Genomic DNA, 20,721 nt, shown 5'->3' with positions numbered 1-20,721 from the left:
CACAGCTGCAGCTGAACCACACCTGCAGAGACATGAGGTCATGATGGATGAACAACTGGTAGGAGCGTTTTCTCTGGCCTATCTCTAACAATAAGAGTGGCTTGTGTAGCATCTAGTTGTTTTTGGTAAAACACAGACGAATAGGAAACTTGGGCCTTAATAGATGAATAAAAGGAGACCAGTCTCATTGGTCCCTCGCATGGTCAGTGTTTTTCTTCGTGATTGCATTAAAGTGACAAACCGGATCACTGGGGGCTTTCATTGACGGTCTTACATAATCCATTTTTGTCTTGTCACTCTCATTAATAAAAGATTTTTTAGCAGCAGAATGTTGCTGTACGACCGTCATTACTCCACAGAGCTGCACACACGGTCCACTCAGGTTCACAGATGCATCTGAGAACAGCTCGCGTTGGGGTCCGATCCGCTCAACACTGTGTGCTCAGCTGTGTCCGAACCCTACAAGCTATTGACTACTGACAAGTATTGTAGCAGGACACAGCATGAGTAACCCGGGGCTGTGTACGGGACCAGAGCATCGCACAGCAGTTGACTTGTAGAGAAATACGTGACTGCTGCTGCTGCTCTACATGTTGACCCAAAAAAGCGATGGCATATTTATCTCCCTTTTTCCTCTGTCTTTAACAAGTAATTTCTCTGAGCTTTGAATCTCCTCATGTTCCGCTTTGACCGAACATCTCCCTCCCCCTGTGCCGTTCCAGATAGTTATGTAATCTCAGCGTCCATGTCATTTGGGACCTCATATTGACAGCTTAGTCCTACACTAACCCTCTGCAGCCAGTGTAGTTAGCCTCCGCACCCCGGGCGGCTGAGAGACACAAAACAACATGACATACTGAAAATTATTGATTCAACAGTGTGTGTGTGTGTGTGTGTGTGTGTGTGTGTGTGTGTGTGTGTGTGTGTGTGCATTTGCATTTAACTGCCACATGTTTACACTTTACATTGGAGTCAGCCATTAGCATTACCATGGCTGTCAGTTGGTACCTACCAAATTTGAGTTACATAACCTGCCATGTGTGTCGGTTCAAAACAGTCTTGTCAGTTGATGTTATGTGACCAGTGTTGACCGCAAACCAGAAAAGACTAGAACTCAGGGATTTAATACGTGCTTAGCCCGAGGTTGACAAACAGCACATTCCTCGCTGACCTGATTCCTCTTATCTTTTTCTGTAAGGTGGGTAGGATTACACTGATACCAGGTTGCCCAACGAGAGCTAAAACAATAAAAGTATGACCTCGGATGAGAAGAAAGAACAAGTTTTCTTAACTAAATCTGGTGAACAGCCCCTAATCACAGTAAGTAGGCTGGATTTGTTTGAAGTACACCATTGCGTCCATCAAGACTTAATGAACTGCTGAATGGCGCTGAATGGCCTGTGCCCAGTGGTCTACACACACTATCCAGTTGCAGTCTGCCATCAGTCCATTGCACTGCGGGCAACTCCAGCGTGCCCTCTACAGAACTACACTGTTCTTGTCCTGCTTTAAATCAATGACCACAGCCCCATCTACTGGTGCAATAATTAGGAAGAATAGATCATTTTATTAATTTTTGGGCTACTTTCACATTAATGTCATAAAACTTTAACACTTTACTTTTGCATTATTTTGTTATATACTAATCACTTTTTAAATTTATATAAACATACAGACAGAAATGTCACAAAACAATGCTTCTCCTCAAAAAACATTGCAACTCACTGATCAAAACCTCACCTCATCTGCTTTATATTATTTTTACAGAAACACTCCAACATACGCATTCTTTAACTCAAGTCAAGTCAGGGCAGAATCCTACGTCTGTGTGTAGCGGATAATCTCACTCAGGTCGTAGCCTGTTACCGCAAAGGCATAACCGTCACCATCACAGAACCTGGCGCCGCAGATCTGCGTATCTGTCACACACTCATTGTGTAAATGAGCAACCTGAAAGGAATAAACACTGAGAGTTAAGAAATGATCTGACATTATAAAATCTCTTGATACTGATCTGTATTTGGTTTCAGTACCAGTTACCTCAACGCTGTTGGTCTCTTGGCTCACAGTCAGGTGCCAAACTCTGACTAGAGAATCCTCAGCTGCAGACAGAAGCTGAAGCACAAAAACTATTCCATGAATCTTTTGTTGCCAGTCACATGTGACAATTACTTAAATATTATTATGAGTCTGATATGTACTATACAACTCACCAGTCCTGAAAAAGGAGCAATATCTAATGAGTAGATCCAGCGAGCATGGGCGTTGACTTCGGCGTGAAGAATTCCTGTCACTGCCTCATAAAGACGAATCTGGCCTGTGCCATAACCTGCCACCACTGTACCTTTCCACAACTTGACGGATGAGCAGCTCATACTAAGAGCGGTGAGAACATAATGGAAAAAGATAACAGACATTGGATTAGAGCGATGAGGGGAAATGAAGAAGGAACAAAAGGCAATTGAAAGGAACATAAGTAGATAAGTACAACAACAAGGAGGCAAGGAGATAATGAAAGGTTTGATAGATGAAGAGGACTTAGGGTTATTCACGGTGAAGTATTATAATATCACATCCGTTAGCACTTTCATTGCACCTACAGTAACTTGCTGTGAGCTCAGCCTTTACACTTTTACACAACTAGATGCTTACTCAAAGCCAGGAATCTTGTTGAGAAGCTGAAATTCCTCCCCAGACTTCCACACACACAGGTTTCCCCCATCGTCTGCACTGACCAGATCAGCAATGCACTGCTGCAGATGGGAAGACGGCAACAACATGGAAGAAATTACACTCTATAATTCACAGAACGGCTGTTTTGCTAGAAGTATTCTTTAAAGGCATAATTTATTCGGGTACTCCTTCATTCTTGGAAAGGGTAAAGGTTTCCTAAAGTTCAGATAGACAAACTGCAGATAAAACACAGGTTGTACCTGGCTGCCAGAGCACTCTGACGCTATGTCAGTTATAGACTCCTTGTGCTCCTCTAGGACCTCTGACAGTGTTATATTACTGCCTTTACTGGGAACATCAAAGACTAGAATTGAACCAGATGAAACGCCTGAAGAGAGGAAGAGACAAGTAGATTGTAGATCTTTGTCTATCCATATACAGTGCAGAGCTAGAGGGAACATATTGCACCAGTACTTACCCACACATATATAATTCTCCCAGACTGCTGATATCCCTCGAGCAAAAACGGCCTGAGCTGGGACATAATTAACCTCTGTGAGTGCACAGGTTTTGGCATGAAAAATGTGTATCAGTACTTTTTTTTTTATTGCACAACTTATTCAGCCACAAATTTGATTCCACTAACATGAATCTGAAGAGGCCCGGACAGTTTTAACAGGTCTGGCCAGAAATAATAGATGTGAAGCACAGCAACAGGAAGCAATTTTAGTATCTTGATTATATTGCACGATGTCCATCAGTGAGAAGGTCTGATGAATATGAAGTATGAATATATATAGTAGTGAAACTGTATAATTTTTTCATTATATGGATGTTGTGGTTAACTAAAAGCTTTCATCTAATAAAATTAAACAAATCATTCTTAGCAAATCCAAAATGAATATACTGACCTGATGGTGTTTCTGGAGTATCCAGGGCATGCCAGTACACCATGATGGAGCCATCAGATTCATACATCTAACAAAGGAACAATATAAAAGGGAAAGGCTGCACAACGTATCCTTTATTAATGAAGGCTCACAGGTGCAACTTGAACTTACCTGGATGCCTTTCTGGGAGGTTATCACCAGCAATTCACGAGAGGGCAACACACAAAACGCAGCCTGCTCCAACAAACACAGGTAGAAAACACAAGTGCGTCACAAGTGCTGTTATAACGGGCGTTCAGCGTGTTCCTCCTGTTGCAGCGCACGCGTGACTTTGCTGTACGTATTGAAAGCTGTGGCCCGACCTGCATGATGAGCGACGTGCTGGTGGCCACATTGGGCTCCTTGGACTGCAGCTGGCGGTGGGAGTAGTTGAGGCCGTCCCACGACGCGCTGACCATGTTGACCACGTTGGCGTGGACCACCGTGAAGTAGGTGAGGCGCCGCGGGGCGATGCGCAGCACGCTCAGGTTGTTGTACAGCGCCGACGCGCTGTTTTTGATCTGGATGCTTTTTTCTTTGTGATACATGGCGCCCGTTCCCTTGGACGAAGCACAGCTGGAACGCAGACGATGTCAGTCGAAGAATACGCGACGTCCGCCGCGGTCGGCGTTACAGTTGACGCTAAATGCTGGACGTTAGCAGTGAGCTTAGCGGGACGTCAAACGACAGCCCTGAAACAAAAGGACAGTTTAATGTAGATTGGGTCGCACGCACGGCTTTGGGTTTGATAAACACGGGCTCCTCTTTCATGGCCGCTGTTGGCTTACTAGGTTAAGTTAATGCGAACGTACATTTCTAGCTATTGTTAGCAACCAGATTATCGCCGCGTCGTCCGCAGCCATAGAGACGGCCCCGCCCCTACGTCTTACGTAAGCGTTGCGTGCTTGGTTGCTAGGCAACTGGAAACACAAAGGCAGGTGATACTATGAACAGTAAAGGTAAGGTTTAAATCGGACTTGAACTTCTAACATTAGCGTCATAACGGTAACATGTGTATTTATGTAGTATTATTCTCAATCAATGGTATGGTGTAAAATAAATGAGGTATTCTTTGCATAATCCCATACATTTTTTTGTGTGTGTTTCGTGCTCCACGTCAGCCTCTGAGCCAACATGTCCCGCTCCGCAGCCAGGTCCCGTGCTGAAAGGCAAAAGGAGCCGAAGGGCGGGCCTTCTGCTCAGGTGAGCTCGCCTCTGGGGCAGAAGCTGGAGGCTGAAGATACGACTCCCGGTCGCTTAACGCGGGCTCAGCAGATGGATTGGTTGATGCACGAGGATGCAGAAGAGATAGTGGGGGAGCTTATGGATGAACTGCTGGGCAGGGTCCTGGACGGCTGTCATAAGGTGGACATTGAAAGAAAGGTAAAACTCAAAACATCGCTCAAGGTGAAGCCAATAACAAAACTGTATCTTGTCCATATGGGCCAGTACTTAATACTGTGAATCTTTGTCTTTAAGCTGGTGCATTTTTGTACGTCCTGGGCCGAGACCTACATCACACAGGTTCTACAGCAGCAATTGCTGTATGTAGATGAAGGAGATGAACCAGAGGAACTATCTAAAACAGAGGACCCTGAGCCTTTACCAGCCATTCCAGATGTCTTGGCTCCAGGATGTGTACCTGTTATACCTCCTACCCCTCTGCCTACCTTGCAACAGGTCCTTTCATTTGTATAATTCACCATCTATGTCTACAATGTATCTATATCCAAATATCTCCAAATCTGTTTCCAACAGGATGATGTCATTGCTGAAGAAAAACAGGGACGTGGAGTTGATCACAGACACGCTGCTGCAGCCCAAACTAATAGCCCCCAAAATCAACCTGAAGCAAAAACAAGTCCCAGGAGGCCTGTCAGTAAAAATGACCGTAAAGGCTTTAGTCCCCACCCCCCACCTAAAATTGAAAGAAAGAAAAAACAGCAATTTGCAGTAATTCCCAAGCCAGTTCCAGGAAACTCACTCCCTTCACTTTCCTGTTCAGTCAAAGACAGCAGTGGAACAGCAGAGGGTAGATGTAGAGCACGTTCTTTTCCTAACCACAAATCTGGACCATTTTTTCAGCCCAAAGGCCAACAGCCCATAACGAAGCTTGACCTCGCTGCCCTTCCCAGACATTGTGTAATTCCACTTTATGAGATTGTGGATACGAATTGCACAAAACCCAAGAAACCAAGTGCACTATCTAAACTAGAATCAAAATACAAGAAGCAGCAAGCTGAGAGGACAGCTACATCACTGAAGCTAGTACCAAGCTCCACAGATCCGCCAGCAGAGTTTCAAACAACAAACAAGGCACAAGTCTCCCCTAAAGACATGTCTCCATCTAGTTATGGAAAGGAAGGAATGGTGTCTTCTGAGTCTGTGAGGTTGAACACAATGGTTTTGGCCAAGGGTGTTACTCTCCTGGACCCAAAAACTGCACAAATGGACCCTCCCAGGTTTTATCCTGCTAAGCAGTCAACCAAGCTGAGGCCAATACGGAGGGATGCAGCTATGCCAAAGTTTTCTGCTGATCAGATTACCTCAGGTTTACCACCTCAGGTCACTCCATTATTTCAGTCAAAAAGCTGATTTATTAAATTCATTCACTCCTTCATTTCTTCCTCCCTTCCTTGTCCATACTGTTCTTGGGGGACTGGAGAAGGTTCCAGTTGTCACTGGTGGGTGGGTCACCAGTCTATAACAGACCTGACACAGAGCTGTATGTACAGCATGATACGCTTCATTTACTCTCATGCCACATGCTGCACTCTATCTCTATTGGGCCAAAGTCAAGGTACACCCAAGACAAGCCCACGCGAGGCAGTAGCCAACCAGATGAACCACAAATCGAATATATTCATTATGATTTAGCTAATATTTTCCTATGTTATACACCTGATATGTATTGCATACCCTACCTTAAAAATTGTATGTTACATGAAAAGTAGAATAATATTCAGGAAGGATATTGAATAATGGAATGAGGATTTTTTTAACTGTTTCTGATTTTCTGTCCATCATTTGGTGTATTATGTGTAGACTCACTGTATTATGCTCATATTATGTAACACAAGTCACATCCGGTGTTTGAATGTACAATATAGTAACCTTCCATGTGCGTTTAATGTTCATTAAAGGTAACTTTTATTGACACATTACTTGACAGAGGAAGTGACATTTTACTGAATGCTGTTAGGGGATAAATATAACCTTGTTTCTCGGTAGCCAAAGCTTGCCTGTCCCTCTGTATTATGGTCCTGATACCGAGCGCTGCGTGTGCAACCTATCTTGTTTGTCGACGTGACGCTCGTCGAACAGACAACCAATCAACATTCATTGCCGCCGCTGCTCCACCAATCGGAAAATCGTGTAGTTTGAAAGCATGTTACACTGACCCCACGCACACGTGAAGACTGCAATGAAGGAAAAGTAAGGGTGATCAAACCTTGGAATATAGCGATTATTTTTAATCTTAAACTTGGATCAGAAACGAAGAAGGAGCGCACAGTTGCAGAGGATCTAGCTAAGGTAAAACTGGTGATACTTATTACGATGTTAGCTGCCTACTAGCTAACTGACGCTTGGTCTAGTTTAAACACATGGCATAGATTTTACCGGTAACTATACACACAAGCTACAAATATTGTTTGTATGCTTTAACTTAGTTTGTGGCATTACTAGATTGGTAATTGTGCAGTGGTCAAAATTAAATGAATTTAAAAATCCTATACAACTAGTAGATTTGCTAGCCAACCAGCGATATGTATTTAGTTAGTTGTTGATTTCTTTGCCTTGATCATTTAGATGTTCTTGTTCTAGTAGTATCACAACGGTTTTAACACTTAACGAATGATTAATACTGTTATTTTGCAGATGACTCCCTCAGACTCGTCCCATGAGGGGCAAGAAACAGAGACTCCCCTTAAAACCAAAAGGAGCAGACCTGATGAGGGCAAAGTGAAGGAGCCAGCGTATCACCGGGTGAAGATGTCCCGAAGTGATCTGTACAAACCTCCTACAGCAGAGGAGCTTAACCAGCTGAAAGAGGCGGAAAGCTTGTTTCACTGCAGCCTGCTCAAAATGCAGGTGAGACCTTTAGTTTTGCGCCATGACTAGAACTAGAAGGGGAAACATGAAATGGAAAAGCCTGGGCTCGTGGTTGTTGTGTCATGCAAAGATAGCAACACAAACCTTTCAACGCAACTAGTAATGCGTGTAATCTCATCATCAATCACAGATGGAGGAGCTGCTGAAAGAGGTCGCCCTGAGTGAGCGTAGGAAACAACAGATAGATGCCTTTGTGGAAACGGTCACCAAGCTTCTCCAGGCTGTACCAGACTCCCCAAAGGTTGAGGTATGTAGCGCTTGACTACAATGCAGGATGTCTTCTTTCTAACTTTTTTTTTTTAATTATTTTTTCATGTGCTTTCAGATGAGCGACCTGTCATGGCTGTCTGGAGCAGTTAAGGTCCCTTTCATTATGCTGCCCAAGTCAACAAAGGGGAAATTCAACATGGCGCCCCCAGCTTCTATTGATTTGATCGGCAGCTACCCACTGGGCACCTGCATCAAACCTCACATCGTGGTGGACCTGGCTGTAACAATCCCAAGTGTAAGTCACGTTTTTATTTTAGTTCATCATCTGAAGTGCTGGTCCTTGACACAGTATGATAAACCATATTAAACAGAACTAAGTGATACTGATGTTTACTGACTCTTCATCTTTCTATTTTTAGGATGTGCTCCAACAAAAGGATGACATAAACCAGAGGTACCCAAGAAAGAGGGCTCTCTATCTGGCAGGTCTGGCCCAGCATCTCGTATCCTCCTCAGAGATTGGAACCATGCGCTATTCCTGTCTCCATGGAAATCGGCTCAGGCCTGTTCTGCTATTGACCCCTCCAAGTAATAAATATTGTGTTTTCTGATTATTTTAAACCTGAGAAGCACTGTTGGTTTTGATGCCTAGATTTTTCTCTCTTCATGGAAAGACTCTAGCTTAACGTTGCGTGTTCACGCCTGCCCACCTCCCGGATTCTTCAAGCCCATGCGTTTCCATCCTCAGAAGAATAATGTTCGGACAGAGTGGTACACCGGACAGGAAACCTCCCAGTCTGGTAAGACTGTTAATTTTCATTACAAATTCAACAATATATTTTTTTCTATTTTCATGTTTTTTGCGTATCAAATATTAGTTTTATCAAGACATTGTCTTGTATGTTGTTTCAGAGAGCAGCCAACCATCCACTCCTCATTACAACAGCTCCCTTCTGGGGGATCTACTTCCCAGGGCTCATCTTCAGTTTCTTACTGCTGTTGGCTCCCAGTGCTCGGCTTTTGCTGATGGAGTGGCTTTGCTCAAAGTCTGGCTTCGTCAAAGAGAGCTCAACCAAGTATGAGTCCCACACTTTTGCTCACAGCTTACTCTTTCGTTTTTTAGTTTGAAACCGTTCGTCTAACCTTACCTCTGTGTTGTTCACCTAACTTATAATAGGGCACTGGTTCTTTCAATGGATTCTTAGCTGCAATGCTGCTGGCCTATCTGCTCACCACTCACAGAATCAGTAACACCATGACGGCCTATCAGCTGCTTCGAAACAGCTTGAACTTTTTGGGTATGTTTTTGTTTTTGTTTTTTAAGATGCAATATAATACTTATATCATGTCCATTTTTTAATATTATATTTCTTGCCTGCTTCTCAACCCTCAGCCTCTACAGACCTGACTGTGAATGGAATAACTCTGGCCAAAAATCCAGACTCCACAGCTGTGAGTGCACTAAGTCAAATCTTGATTTAATGTAACCTTTGTTACTCCTTGCATTTTTTCTAAACCATTATTTTTGCATCCTCTTTTCTTTTTCTCGGTCTTGCAGCCATCTCTTTCAGCATTCCACAGTGCCTTCCAGGTTGTTTTCCTTGACCCTTCAGGACATCTCAACATGTGTGCTGAAATGACCGCTTGTACCTACAAGCAGGTAAATACAGTGGAAATAAATCTTTTTTTTGCCCCCCCACTCCTGAGGTTTTGCAACAGGTTTTGACAATTTTCTTTTTGGTTCTATAGCTTCAACACGAGGCATCCTTATCCATGCAGTTCTGGGACAATCCTACAGTGGATGGGTTCCATGCCCTCCTCATGACCCCCAAACCCATGATAAGGACAAGCGACCATGTGTTCCAGTATGTTTACCTGATGCAACAAAACTAATTACCGCTGGCCCATCTTTTGTACCATGTTTATTTAGCATTTTGTAATGTAATTGGAAAAAACACCCCTTCTTTGTGAATTGATCTCTCAGGTTATGTGACCTAGTGAAGCTCCATTCCAGCTGCAAGAAACTGAACCTCTTAAGTGAACTGATGGACCACAGTGGGGATTATGTCCACACTGCGCTCCCTGTTATTTTGTCATTGCTTCAACAAGGACTGGGCCAAAGGATCTGCCTTCTCACCCACTCACTCTCTGCTGCACCTGAGGTGTGTAGTATCAGCAGTTGCAGTCATCTGCATCCAGCTCCCCGAGCAGGCAGAACAGACATTCATTTCACTATTGAGTGTTGCTGAAAGTTCTGACCTCATCAAATAACGGAAAAAATGAAAGGAAAAAAATATGCATTTTAGAATTTGTTTAACCTTTTCTTTCCTCAGTGGTCTGTGGCCAGTAACCCCCCCAAATACAAAGATCAGCCTCCTCTTTCCTTTGGTTTACTCCTAAAGCCTGAGATGGCAGCCTCAGTCCTGGAAAGAGGCCCCCCTGCAGACAGCCCACAGGTATTGTTTGTGCGTATGTAGTAATTAGTATTTTTCCCTATTGAAGTAGGAAATCAGTGGGCCGACTGTCCTGTTTGTCTGCTAGGCAGCTGAGTTTCGTCAGTTGTGGGGCTCTCGCTCTGAGCTGCGTCGCTTCAAGGACGGCGCCATCACTGAGGCTGTGCTGTGGGACGCAAAGAGCATGTGCCAAAAACGACTGGTCCCCAGACAGATCATCACTCACCTGCTACAGCTGTATGTATTTTATTTTGCTTAAACCACACATTATACATTACACTGGTAATAACAGTGGTTTAATAGGTTGGTTAGTTGGGTTGTAGCAGTAGCTCAGTTTCAATGTGCTATGAAATTCAAAGACTTTTACCTTTTAATAGAGTTCAGTGCTGAAGCCATTACATTCAAATTCCTTTTAAAGATCGTATATTGCAATAATCAAACCACAATATAGTCATCATACAATCAAAATATTATTGTTGCAACACAGAGTGGTTGTATTTTAAAAATAAGAGACTAGGATGCTAAGGAACAAACCTCTGCTTTTAATTTAGTTTATAAATTACTTTAGAAGTTCATGATTTGTGTTTGAAACTGTGCTTAGTTAAAAAAGCACTTAAACAACATGTTGGGCTGCAACAACGGTTCGACTAATCGATGACGCAAATTGATCCATAATGATTTGCCTTTATCGATTAGTCGGGCTGCTCATTTTACAGCCCAGCGCCACGGCAAAATAACTCGGCTGCTGGCGAAATGCCAGAGAAAACAAACCAAGTGGCAGCAGGAGAAAGGCTGCGACTTTCTTTATATGAGCATTAAATATTAAACAACGACGACTTTAACCTGCAAGTCATACAAAGTTGTTTTTTTTTTTAACCGATTAATCAAAAAAAGACAGATTAATCGATTATTAAAATATTTGTTAGTTGCAGCCCTAGAAACAGCCCTGTAAATTTACCACTGATTGTAAGCAAAGTCAGAAGTGTCAGCCATCCAGTCAAGGAAGATACAGGTAGGATTAGATGTTGGACTGCAGCTCCTGTCGTGAGAAAATGTCTCTTTGAGTGGAAGATGTTTAGTTAGCAGGAAAAACCTCAAAGCTGGTTGAATACCTGCTGCCAGTTCCTCATCCTCTCACATTTATGGAGCCGCCTCCTCCCTACAGTTTCAATGTAGCTGTACTGGAACATTTTATACAGGAAGTCAGTGTTGGGATGCAAGTTATGCATTTCTGTTTACAAAGATCATCATGTCCACATGCTCTGGGCTCAGTCTCATGCGCATCGCTGCGAAAGCTTGTCCAGACTCGGACAATATAGACGGCAGCGATACTCCAGGTATGCACAAATAGTGTTTTGCCAGAGTTGCCAGTTTGGGGAATCTTGGCCCATTTACTCTCCACCAGTCTAGGGGATTTATGTCCAGTGAGGGAGCAATGTCTCTCAAGTAGTAATCTACCTGAGCCTCAGAGTCAGTGGCATAGGAGGAGCTGTAGTTGTCACCCAAGAGCAGCATCATGGTGTTTTTAGTGTCGCTTCTCAGCTGTGAGGGCACGGCGACCTGGCTAATGTCAGGTGTGACCAGGGTCTCCTGCTGTTCATCCTTCGTGCTCGCAGGAATCGTTACGACATCCAACTTTGAAACCAGTTCATGCAGTTTGACCTTGGCAGCCAGCCGCCCTGACGGCGTAAGGAAGCTGAGGTGTTTGTGACGAGGGTCCAGCATCGAGGCCATCAGAGCTGGTTTAGAAGCAAGGTCATTGGAGTCAACCTGTGCAATAGAATAAAACGGGTAATTAGGAGTAGAATCATGTCAGTTAACACTTTTTATAGTAACAATAAAATCTACAGTATGCAGCTTAACCCAGTGATAGAATGGTCACATTGGTTTATGCCTACCTCCATCTGATTTCTAAGTGACTTCTGAACTTTCAGCTTGAACTCAGACACCTGCTCCACATCATTCTCCTTTGGCACAAGGTGTGTCTGAATGAGGCTGAACGTGATTGGGTAGATGTTCGAAATGGAAACCTCCGTTTCCGCAGACATGACCGTCGCCGCCCATTTCAGCGTTGCCAGGACCGGCGTGAAATTCTCAACTATCTGCCAACAGTCGTCTTCGATCTCGAGGGCCTGGGCTTCCTGCCTGTTGGTCACTGTGCGGTCAGAGAGCACGGCCTTAATCGCCCACCGCTGCTCGAGCAAGCACTCGAACATGTCGCACACGGTGTCCCATCTAGCTTTGCTCGACTGAATCAGCTTGCGCGTCGGCAGGCACATCTGGACCTGCTTCTGCTCCAGGGCCTGACTCGCCTGCAGGTTGTGTGTGAAGCGCTTCACCAGCCTCCCTGCGGCAGCGATGATGCTGATGAGATCCTCGCTCAGCCCGTCGCCGACGGCCTGTTGCAACGTAGTGGCGAAGCAAGTGGCGTAGTCCCAGGTGACTTGTGCACACTCGTGGGCTGACAAGACACCCAGTGTGTCATTATGAACGCACGCAGCCACTTTCCCAGCAATACCCCAGTTCTGCACGGTGCTGAGGAGCTTCTCTGTGACACCACCTGCAGCTGTGTGGCTGCCTGACCCTAGCTTGTGTGTCTGCAGCACAGCTGACCTCCCCTGCCAGTCCTCGGTTATGAAGGAGCAGGAAACTGTGATGTACCTTTCCAGAGGGTGGGCTGCCCAGAGATCAGCAGAGAGAGCCAGCTTCTCCACTTTCCCCAGGTGTCCTTCCAGCGCCTCCACCTTCTCCTGGAAATGCGCCTCTATGAGGCGCGTGATGTCGCAAACGGACGGCATTTTATAGTTATGCACAGTGTAGGCGAGCAACTCGCGCAGGCCCTCCCCATTGACCGCGCTCAGGGGGAGCAGGTCCTTCTCGATCATCCTGGAGAGGAGCTCCGTCACCTCTGCGTGCGCCGCCACCGACACGCCGTCGCTCGGCATCGCGTCTGCGTGCTTGTTCCTGATGTGGTACATCATGCTGGTGGTGCTGCTCCGGTACTTCAGCCGCGTGTCGCACATGCGGCAGTGGACCTCGTCGTCCACCTTGACGAAGATGTCCCACACAGAGCTCCGCTTCAGGCGCTTCCGCTCCACGTACTCGCGCTCAGCGGTGCCGGTGGTCGCGTGTACGTTTGGGGACGGGACGGCGACCTGCGTGACGTCGGACTTGCTGTCCTCCTCCAGGCACTGCACGGGGCACACCACCGGCTTCTCGTCCTCCTCCACGGGCGTCGTGGTCGGGTGGTACTTACTCATGTGGTTGATCATGGTGCTGGTGGCACCTCCGCAATACTTGAGCATCGTGTCACATTTCATGCAGCGCACGTAGTTCCCCGTTTGCTCAAAGCAGTCCCACGCAGAACTGCGCCTCCTCCTTGAGCGGTTCATTGTCGCTCCCGCTGTCGGCTGGCACTAGTGTGGCATTAGCATGCTAGCTAATGCTAGTGCTGATAGACAGATTTTCGCGTACACCCACAAATCGATGTAGCCCAGTTTTAAAAGGAGAGAAAACATGATTTGTCTGTTGTCCGTGTTGACAGACACGCCGCCATTCCTGCCTCCTGTGTGCGGTATGTCGCGGCAATGCTTGATGACGTCATCTCAACGGGACGCGAGGTATTTCTAATTTTTGATATATAGTATATATATTTATTTTTTAAATTGTTGTTCAATTTTGACATTTTTGAATGCTTAGTATTTTATGCAAATCATGCACTGTCTTAATTTGGTGGTGTTTTTTTCCTCTAGTAGTAATTATTTGAATTGTTACAAGCTGAAATGCATTGACAAGCTTGTTGCTTGTAGTTTAATCAAGCATGCACGTTGTGATCATGTTTGTTTAACATAAATGATGCTCTCCAGGTGCCCAGTACCGGAGAGGAGGAGAGTTTAGCAGTGGTTCAGTCCTATGACGACCTGAGTAGGAAACTGTGGAGGATGGAAGATTTGCCTCTCTCCATCACATCAGTGCAAGGAGCACATCCTGCACTCAGATATACACAGGTAAAGCAGCTTGTTGCAGTGTTATGGAGACAAAAGTAAAGTTAAATGTGCTTCTGTTATAATGATGGTTCTGATGGTCTGTTTGTGCACCCTAGGTTTTTCCCCCTTTGCCATTGAACCTGGACTACTCCTTCTTTGACAGAGAAAAGACTTGTGGATCCCTGGTGCCTAAAGAAAAAAAGCCATGCCCTCCTTATATCACGCCTATCACAGGTTCATGCTTTATTTCATTTTTAACAATGATCTCTTTATTTACATTTAGAATTCTGTACTTGAATCCACTGACAATCACGGATTGATTATCCCAGTTACTATTAAAACATCTTTCTTTTTGCTAATGTCTGTAACTTCTCTGTCACTAAAATGAACTGAAATGAAGTCATCTAGCATTGTACATGTTCTTGTAGTGATCTGCCACATGGAGGGGAGTGGGAAATGGCCTCAAGATCATCTCGCTATTCAGCATATCCGAGCTGCGTTTCACATAAAACTGGGAGAGTTGCTGAAGAAGCACCATAATTACACATGCAGGCCCTGCCCCACACACTTGGATGTCTGGAAGGTATTTTGAGTTGATGTGTATGTCACACACTTGTCAGTAAAGCTGACTTCTGTGTAAAGCTGAGTAATATGAGATGTATCCAGGCACATTCTTGGCCTTTTTTTCCCACAGTAATAAGTAAATTTGAAATCGTCTCGTCTCCTCCATCTTGCTGTGTAGGATGGCTTCATTTTCCGAATCCAGGTGGCGTACCATCGGGAGCCTCAGGTGCTGAGGGAGAGCGTGAACGCTCAGGGACTGCTGGTTGTGAGAGACAATGAAGAGGCTCGGGCTGTGGAGATGGCAACTATTCACAAGCCTCTACTCACCAGCACATTACACGGGTAAATGAAAGCACGGAGGTTTCATCACATGTAATTATTATTTCATGGTGTCTGATATTTTGCTCCCTCTTCTAAACATGATGCTGTCATTGTAGGCTTCAGCAGCAGCACCCCTGCTTCGGGGCAGTGTGTCGTCTGGCCAAGCGCTGGCTGGGGGCTCAACTCTTCAGTGACGATATAAGAGAGGACACAGCCGACTTGTTGGTGACATCGCTGTTCCTGCAGCCTGCACCCTTTACACCCCCTGGGTAATTACCTCCTCTGCTTTTCATCAGTCTTTCTATATACTATTACACTTGGTTTGCTTCATTCTTGTTCAGTAGGTCATGTGAGACACTTTTTCTGTATTCCTCAGTTCTCCCCAGGTGGGCTTCCTTCGCTTCCTTCACCTTCTCGCCTCCTTTGACTGGCGGAACAACCCGCTGATAGTAAACCTCAACAACCAGCTCACAGGCAAGCAGTGTCTCACACACACACACACACACACACACACACACACACACACACACACACACACACACACACACACACACACACACACACACACACACACACACACACACACACATCCTCTGTAGGACACAAACAAATCCCTCTTGACTTCTTTCTTTACCCACCCTACATACTTTAACATCCTGCTTGTATCCATGGCTGCTTCGCTGCTGAGTTTGTTTTGTTGTTCACCTTTGTGTCACGTGCAGCGGCCGACTACACAGAAATCAAGAATGACTTCATGGCCTCCCGAGAGTCTCTGCCTGGCATGTTTATAGCTACGCCTAAAGATAAAAAAATGTCTTTGTGGACCAAGCGAGCACCCAGTATACAGGTCAGTGGACAAAGAAAACAAGACGCCAATACACAACGACACATTTAATGGGTAAATAGCTCTTAATACTCAGTTATTTTAAAAGTTTAAATATTCGACATGCAGCCCTTACAATCACAAACACCGATGCAGAAACGAGTTGCATGTTCTCGGCAACGAGCAGTCGCACAGTTTTCCGATCCTGGCGCCTTTCCTCAGCGCACACTGGTCACCTGGATCACACTGATTAGTGATATGAAACCATAATGAATAAACTGCTGTAGATTTCAAAAGCTAATTAACTTATTTAATTACATCACAATCGGTTTTCTCAGTATGACTTTGCAGCATTACATACCAAAGGCAGATGACTATGTTTTTTTCTCAGAGCTGGAAATTGATTATTCTGTAGCCTTTCCAGCACTCCATGTAAGTCACTGATCTGAAAATGTCAAAACACTTGTTTCACTAAAAATTATTTTAACAAACTTAAGAATCAACATCAACGTGACCATCAGCTGTTTCAGGAGGCCATTAAGAGTATCTCACCAGTTGCTTCTCATTGCTGTCCTCTGTCGTGAGGAAATAGGGCAGATATTTAGTTTTGTATTCCTCTCTCTGGAGTTGACCGTAACTAAACGAGAGTCCAGCAGAACACAGTAGTGTAGAGAAGAGGTACACGCACCAGGCCATGGTGTGGATCTGACCCAGATAGGTTTCCTGCACTCCCTCTATGAGCCCAGCATCACACAACACAACACTAAGCCTCTCCCAGCATCTATCTTTGTACAAGTGGTGGCCAGCAGGAAGTCTGTGCTCTGTGACATCCTGACAGATACGTCATCATGGGCTTCATTCACTACGTCACATCACATTTCTGCTTTTACTTTATCAGTTATTAAGTATATTTCTTGTTAATCTCATTATTTACTAACACCCTGAAACCCAAGTTTTGTTTCAAAACATTCAGATGTCAGTTGTTTGTACCAGCTCAGTTCCTTTGATTGACCACCAGGGAGCAGATTGTGATTGGGGGGGACAAATACTTGAATCTATAAATTGTTAGATAGATGCTCCTTACCATCAAAATACCAGCACGACCATGGCCACAGAAATGGTAATTAGTTCACATTATATGAATTAGACAGAAATGTCAAGTAATTTTGATTGAAAATATATTATCTTGTTGAATGACCGCTGATTGTAATCCGCTCCATCTGTCTAATGACAGCCACAAAACAACGTGACTATTGTGCTTGATGAAATCGGATCCATCATTATGGAAAAACGCTGAAATAAACGGGGGCTGAGGTGAACCGTTCATTCAGGCCGAAGCATTTTAACTATTTAAGTACCTTTTTAATAGAAGCCTCAGGGTGTTGAACAAAGTAAAACTAGGCGTTTCCACTCTGTTACATAATTGAAATCCATAGAAACAAAGATCCCAAATAAGACAAACATTACCACAAATAGTGCAGATTCCTGTTCAGTGTGGCCCAGAGTACATTACCTCACACCGCTCGACTCTGATTTCTGACGGATGCATGTGACCTTATACGAGGACATAAGGATGTGCTTTCATCAGACGTGTTCAAGCCAATCCAGTAGGCGGCTCCTGATATTACTCTTTAACAATTGCTGGATATTGCGCTTTCTAATGTTTATTTTATTGCCTTTTTGTGTCTGCAATTGTTGGTGATATTTAATGCGTGCTAGGAAATGGGTTTTCTACTGTCCATTAAATCCACGCACTGATACGTGAGAATCCTCTCAGTGGAAACCTGGAATGACCAAAGCAACTTGTGGTGGTGTGTTTAGATGCTGCAGCGGGTGGTGATTGTGGCTGCAGAGAGTCTTAAGGTCCTGGAGCAGCAGCTGATGGACGGCAGCCAGATGCAAGATGTCAGGGTGGGTCAACAGGCACCTAGAAGCCCTTATCACACACCGCTCGCGTGCGTCACACAATCACCGGCGACTGAGCAAACTGTGATGTAATGTTTGAGCGCACTGATTTACTCGTGTGTTTCCTAGGTGGCCCTGCGTCCCCCTCTGGATGTCTACGACGTGTTGATTCACCTGATTCCCAAGCAGGTTCCCCTGCTCAAGCAGGCGGTGGACCCTCCCGCTGTCACCTTCAGCCAAGGTGTCTTTCCTGGTGGCGGCTTCAAGTCGGGAGGGGCCCTGCCCGTCATAGACTACAACCCCGTGTCCCTCTACCTGGCGGAGCTCAGAGTGAGTCTAATCTGTCAGGGGTGCACTTCTAGTTCAAAGGAAGGTGTGGCGTTAATAGCACCTTGTTAACACAGGACGCGAGGAAAGCCGCGTAGCAGGATTTACGCATGTACACAAGTAGCACCCGGTCGTTGAGGACAGGAGAATGTTCGACGTGACGTCCAGCAGCTTCCTGCTAAAGAAAAGGAGCTGCACAGGAGAGAAATGCCCAGTGAAACCAGGCCACACATGCATTGTTCACAAAGTGCCGACTTCCAGTCCTCCTCTTTATTGTAGCTTTCTGGGAAACAATGTTGATATTTCTCCTGACTTTTACAGCTTCATCCTTTCCATACATGTCATGCACTTGACTCATGTTTAATGATGTTTCTCAAGCTAGCGAGAACTTGTTGTGGTTTCCTCTCTTTCTTTCTGTTCCGTTTTTTTTTTTGTAATGGAAGAACATTCGGTAATAGTACGTTTGGGAAACACCAGTGCAAGATGTTCCTCGAACGCGCACCCATGTGCTGCCTCCAAGCCGCTTACTAGATTCAGCTTGTAAAATAAATGTGCTTTTCACCAAAACTGTCGTCTCCCTCCTTTTTATTTTCAGGATGCGTTTGGTGACCTGGCCCTTTTCTTCTGTGATCCTTATGGTGGAACAGTGATCGCAGTCTTATGGAAACCGAAGGCCTTCATCCCCGGAGCTTTTAAGGTTAGGCCACTTGTACTTTATCTATAAGCGTATGAATAGAAAAGCCATCCATCACTCTGACCTAGTGTTTTCTTTTTCTTATCATTCTTCACAGATGTCTCAGGTATCTGCCCGAAGACTGGAGGTGAGGGGAGAGGAAGTAAATGCTGTTCCAAATGTTGAAGCTATACTGGCGGACTTCCAAATCATGGGGGAGGGCCTGGTCAAATCTGTGGAAGCCAGAACTGATAAGTGGTCAGTTTAGATGGGGTTCCGCACACCGAACTTGTCCTGTTTCTGACAAACCACAGAAAGATTTTGTCCACAAGTGTTCAATACATGTTTGTATCATGACTAATAAATGTTTTGGTACTGTTTTGATTTATATCGGACTCATTTGTCTTGCTTGTCAGGGTGCATCGCAAAATTACGTAGTTTTACTAAACACTGTTTTTGTTGTGCTCAGTTGTTCAAAGAGCAAAACCCTCAATATTAAATTACCAGCTTGTTAAATACGCCACAACTTAAACGTGTCTTTACAGCATCTGGTCAGTTTTCGTGAGCTAATGATCAAACTCGATGAGAAATGGTGGCATTCGGTGCACTTGTCTTGAAACTGATGATTAAAGGACAAAACTTTAGCATCAAGGTAGCGTGTGGAATGTTTTCCTCAACCGCTCTGCATCAGTGTTCAGTTAAACAGGGAGGACACTTTCAAGCAGAGACTTGTCAGTTTCGAACATGTTGACTTTTAATTCAGGGAAGCACTCCCTGGTGAATTCTAGGAAAGCTGTGAATGTGGCCTTGAGCTACAGTCTGAATCTGAATACAGTCAATCTTAAATTTAAGAAGCTGTCATTTTATAAAAAGCAATCGTGTGCAAAAAAAACCACACAATGTTTTTTGTTAAGATGAAAATGAACTGCTCTGTTCTACCTCTGAGCTTTAAACAAATGTAGAAAGTGCAGTGGTGTTCTGTTGGTCACTGCCAAATTCATAGTTTTCAGCAAAGAGCATGTTTTTGTTTTTTTTCTAGGGCAAACTGGAGGTTTGAGCTTCATTTCTACGCATTAGGACAGTAGCTAAGAGCTTTGTTGTCTGCTGGTCACAGTTAATGCATGCAGTCTGTTATTACATTGACAAATTGATGTCATATTTTGTAGTTAGCTGTAATGAGCTTGTTTTAAAATAAATTACTGTCTGATATGATATGTTTCAACACCGAAAATCAAAACGCATCATTACAGATCGCGCCGAGCGTGAGGCGTCCAAACAAAGGTTAGTCAGTTAGATGGTAAATTCAGCGATGTTCAATACTGCACACTATCGATCACTGACTCATCACTGTTATCAACTATCAGTGAGACTGGGTTGCGGTTGACCACTGTGATGTTTCTTTGACTACATCCTACAGAATATTACAGAGAGAGGCAGCGATCAGGATTAAGCTAAGCAGCACAACACAGGAACAGAGCTGTCAATCATATTCATGACAAAGTGATGACAACAGACGTTTTGCCAGAAACTGGATTTAGCAAGAAACTTGCAAGAAAACCCACTAAACGTGACACATTCATGATGTCACATTTATAATATGTCGTTAGCTTGATGTGTATGCTAATCCTTTATTTTCGGTGTTGTTCATTCAATCCATCCGTGGTTTGAGACAATAAACCAGTTTGTGTTGTCTGCGTGAAATCAGCCAACCTGTCTGCACCTGTCTCGTCATCCAACACCTGTT

General features: G+C 44.5%; 4 protein-coding genes and 1 long non-coding RNA gene across 9 annotated transcripts; 2 read left to right on the top strand and 3 right to left on the bottom strand.

Moving 5' to 3' along the window:
• Positions 1 to 1,533: 1,533 nt before the first annotated feature.
• wdr54 (WD repeat domain 54) lies at positions 1,534 to 4,150 on the bottom strand. Of its 2 annotated transcripts, none has more exons than XM_029163742.2 (9): positions 3,926 to 4,150; positions 3,735 to 3,797; positions 3,585 to 3,651; positions 3,152 to 3,226; positions 2,934 to 3,061; positions 2,653 to 2,753; positions 2,214 to 2,376; positions 2,041 to 2,115; positions 1,534 to 1,950 (listed from the first exon to the last, which is right to left on the bottom strand). In XM_029163742.2, the coding sequence occupies exons 1-9, from the start codon at positions 4,148 to 4,150 to the stop codon at positions 1,819 to 1,821; spliced, it is 1,029 nt and encodes a 342-aa protein (XP_029019575.1). In that variant the 3' UTR covers positions 1,534 to 1,818. The 2 variants fall into 2 exon arrangements, with proteins under 2 accessions (XP_029019575.1, XP_029019576.1); XM_029163743.2 differs by having other exon boundaries at positions 3,152 to 3,208.
• LOC114862960 (uncharacterized protein C2orf81 homolog) lies at positions 3,913 to 6,222 on the top strand. Of its 4 annotated transcripts, none has more exons than XM_041072329.1 (4): positions 3,913 to 4,051; positions 4,724 to 4,985; positions 5,082 to 5,282; positions 5,361 to 6,222. In XM_041072329.1, the coding sequence occupies exons 2-4, from the start codon at positions 4,737 to 4,739 to the stop codon at positions 6,195 to 6,197; spliced, it is 1,287 nt and encodes a 428-aa protein (XP_040928263.1). In that variant the 5' UTR covers positions 3,913 to 4,051; positions 4,724 to 4,736; the 3' UTR covers positions 6,198 to 6,222. The 4 variants fall into 4 exon arrangements, with proteins under 4 accessions (XP_040928263.1, XP_029019573.1, XP_029019572.1 ...); XM_029163740.3 differs by having other exon boundaries at positions 3,915 to 4,055; XM_029163739.2 differs by lacking the exon at positions 3,913 to 4,051 and adding an exon at positions 4,422 to 4,561.
• Positions 6,223 to 6,975: 753 nt separating this feature from the next.
• Positions 6,976 to 19,365, top strand: nol6 (nucleolar protein 6 (RNA-associated)). The gene is made up of 26 exons (XM_029163315.2): positions 6,976 to 7,136; positions 7,482 to 7,694; positions 7,846 to 7,962; positions 8,041 to 8,220; positions 8,345 to 8,513; positions 8,600 to 8,725; positions 8,838 to 9,001; positions 9,103 to 9,223; positions 9,319 to 9,377; positions 9,484 to 9,585; positions 9,675 to 9,790; positions 9,910 to 10,087; positions 10,259 to 10,381; positions 10,467 to 10,615; positions 13,923 to 13,998; positions 14,245 to 14,385; positions 14,481 to 14,598; positions 14,793 to 14,947; positions 15,107 to 15,270; positions 15,366 to 15,518; positions 15,626 to 15,723; positions 15,972 to 16,096; positions 17,894 to 17,983; positions 18,107 to 18,307; positions 18,900 to 19,001; positions 19,096 to 19,365. The coding sequence occupies exons 2-26, from the start codon at positions 7,482 to 7,484 to the stop codon at positions 19,243 to 19,245; spliced, it is 3,390 nt and encodes a 1,129-aa protein (XP_029019148.2). The 5' UTR covers positions 6,976 to 7,136; the 3' UTR covers positions 19,246 to 19,365.
• LOC114862715 (uncharacterized) lies at positions 10,609 to 13,957 on the bottom strand. Its single transcript, XM_029163316.3, has 2 exons — positions 12,277 to 13,957; positions 10,609 to 12,148 (listed from the first exon to the last, which is right to left on the bottom strand). The coding sequence occupies exons 1-2, from the start codon at positions 13,768 to 13,770 to the stop codon at positions 11,600 to 11,602; spliced, it is 2,043 nt and encodes a 680-aa protein (XP_029019149.1). The 5' UTR covers positions 13,771 to 13,957; the 3' UTR covers positions 10,609 to 11,599.
• LOC121202468 (uncharacterized) lies at positions 16,126 to 16,689 on the bottom strand. The gene is made up of 2 exons (XR_005898101.1): positions 16,625 to 16,689; positions 16,126 to 16,517 (listed from the first exon to the last, which is right to left on the bottom strand). It is a non-coding gene; the product is annotated as an uncharacterized LOC121202468 (long non-coding RNA).
• Positions 19,366 to 20,721: the final 1,356 nt, after the last annotated feature.

Source organism: Betta splendens, chromosome 9, assembly GCF_900634795.4.
Source record: "Betta splendens chromosome 9, fBetSpl5.4, whole genome shotgun sequence".
Taxonomy (NCBI): Eukaryota; Metazoa; Chordata; class Actinopteri; order Anabantiformes; family Osphronemidae; genus Betta; species Betta splendens.
Note: the sequence above shows the minus strand (reverse complement) of the source record. Positions and strands in the feature narration are given on the sequence as shown.

Excerpts from the sequence above, each read along its gene's own strand:
- LOC114862715 (XM_029163316.3), bottom strand. The coding sequence starts at position 13,770 with ATGAACCGCTCAAGGAGGAGGCGCAGTTCTGCGTGGGACTGCTTTGAG. Across the intron at positions 12,149-12,276 it reads CACTTAGAAATCAGATGGAG|GTTGACTCCAATGACCTTGC; the intron begins GTAGGCATAAAC and ends TCTATTGCACAG.
- wdr54 (XM_029163742.2), bottom strand. The coding sequence starts at position 4,150 with ATGTATCACAAAGAAAAAAGCATCCAGATCAAAAACAGCGCGTCGGCG. Across the intron at positions 3,798-3,925 it reads GCACGTCGCTCATCATGCAG|GCTGCGTTTTGTGTGTTGCC; the intron begins GTCGGGCCACAG and ends TTGTTGGAGCAG. Across the intron at positions 3,227-3,584 it reads TACTCCAGAAACACCATCAG|AGGTTAATTATGTCCCAGCT; the intron begins GTCAGTATATTC and ends GTGCACTCACAG.
- LOC114862960 (XM_041072329.1), top strand. The coding sequence starts at position 4,737 with ATGTCCCGCTCCGCAGCCAGGTCCCGTGCTGAAAGGCAAAAGGAGCCG. Across the intron at positions 4,986-5,081 it reads AGGTGGACATTGAAAGAAAG|CTGGTGCATTTTTGTACGTC; the intron begins GTAAAACTCAAA and ends TTTGTCTTTAAG. Across the intron at positions 5,283-5,360 it reads CTCTGCCTACCTTGCAACAG|GATGATGTCATTGCTGAAGA; the intron begins GTCCTTTCATTT and ends TGTTTCCAACAG.
- nol6 (XM_029163315.2), top strand. The coding sequence starts at position 7,482 with ATGACTCCCTCAGACTCGTCCCATGAGGGGCAAGAAACAGAGACTCCC. Across the intron at positions 9,378-9,483 it reads AAAATCCAGACTCCACAGCT|CCATCTCTTTCAGCATTCCA; the intron begins GTGAGTGCACTA and ends TCGGTCTTGCAG. Across the intron at positions 17,984-18,106 it reads GCCAGATGCAAGATGTCAGG|GTGGCCCTGCGTCCCCCTCT; the intron begins GTGGGTCAACAG and ends TGTGTTTCCTAG.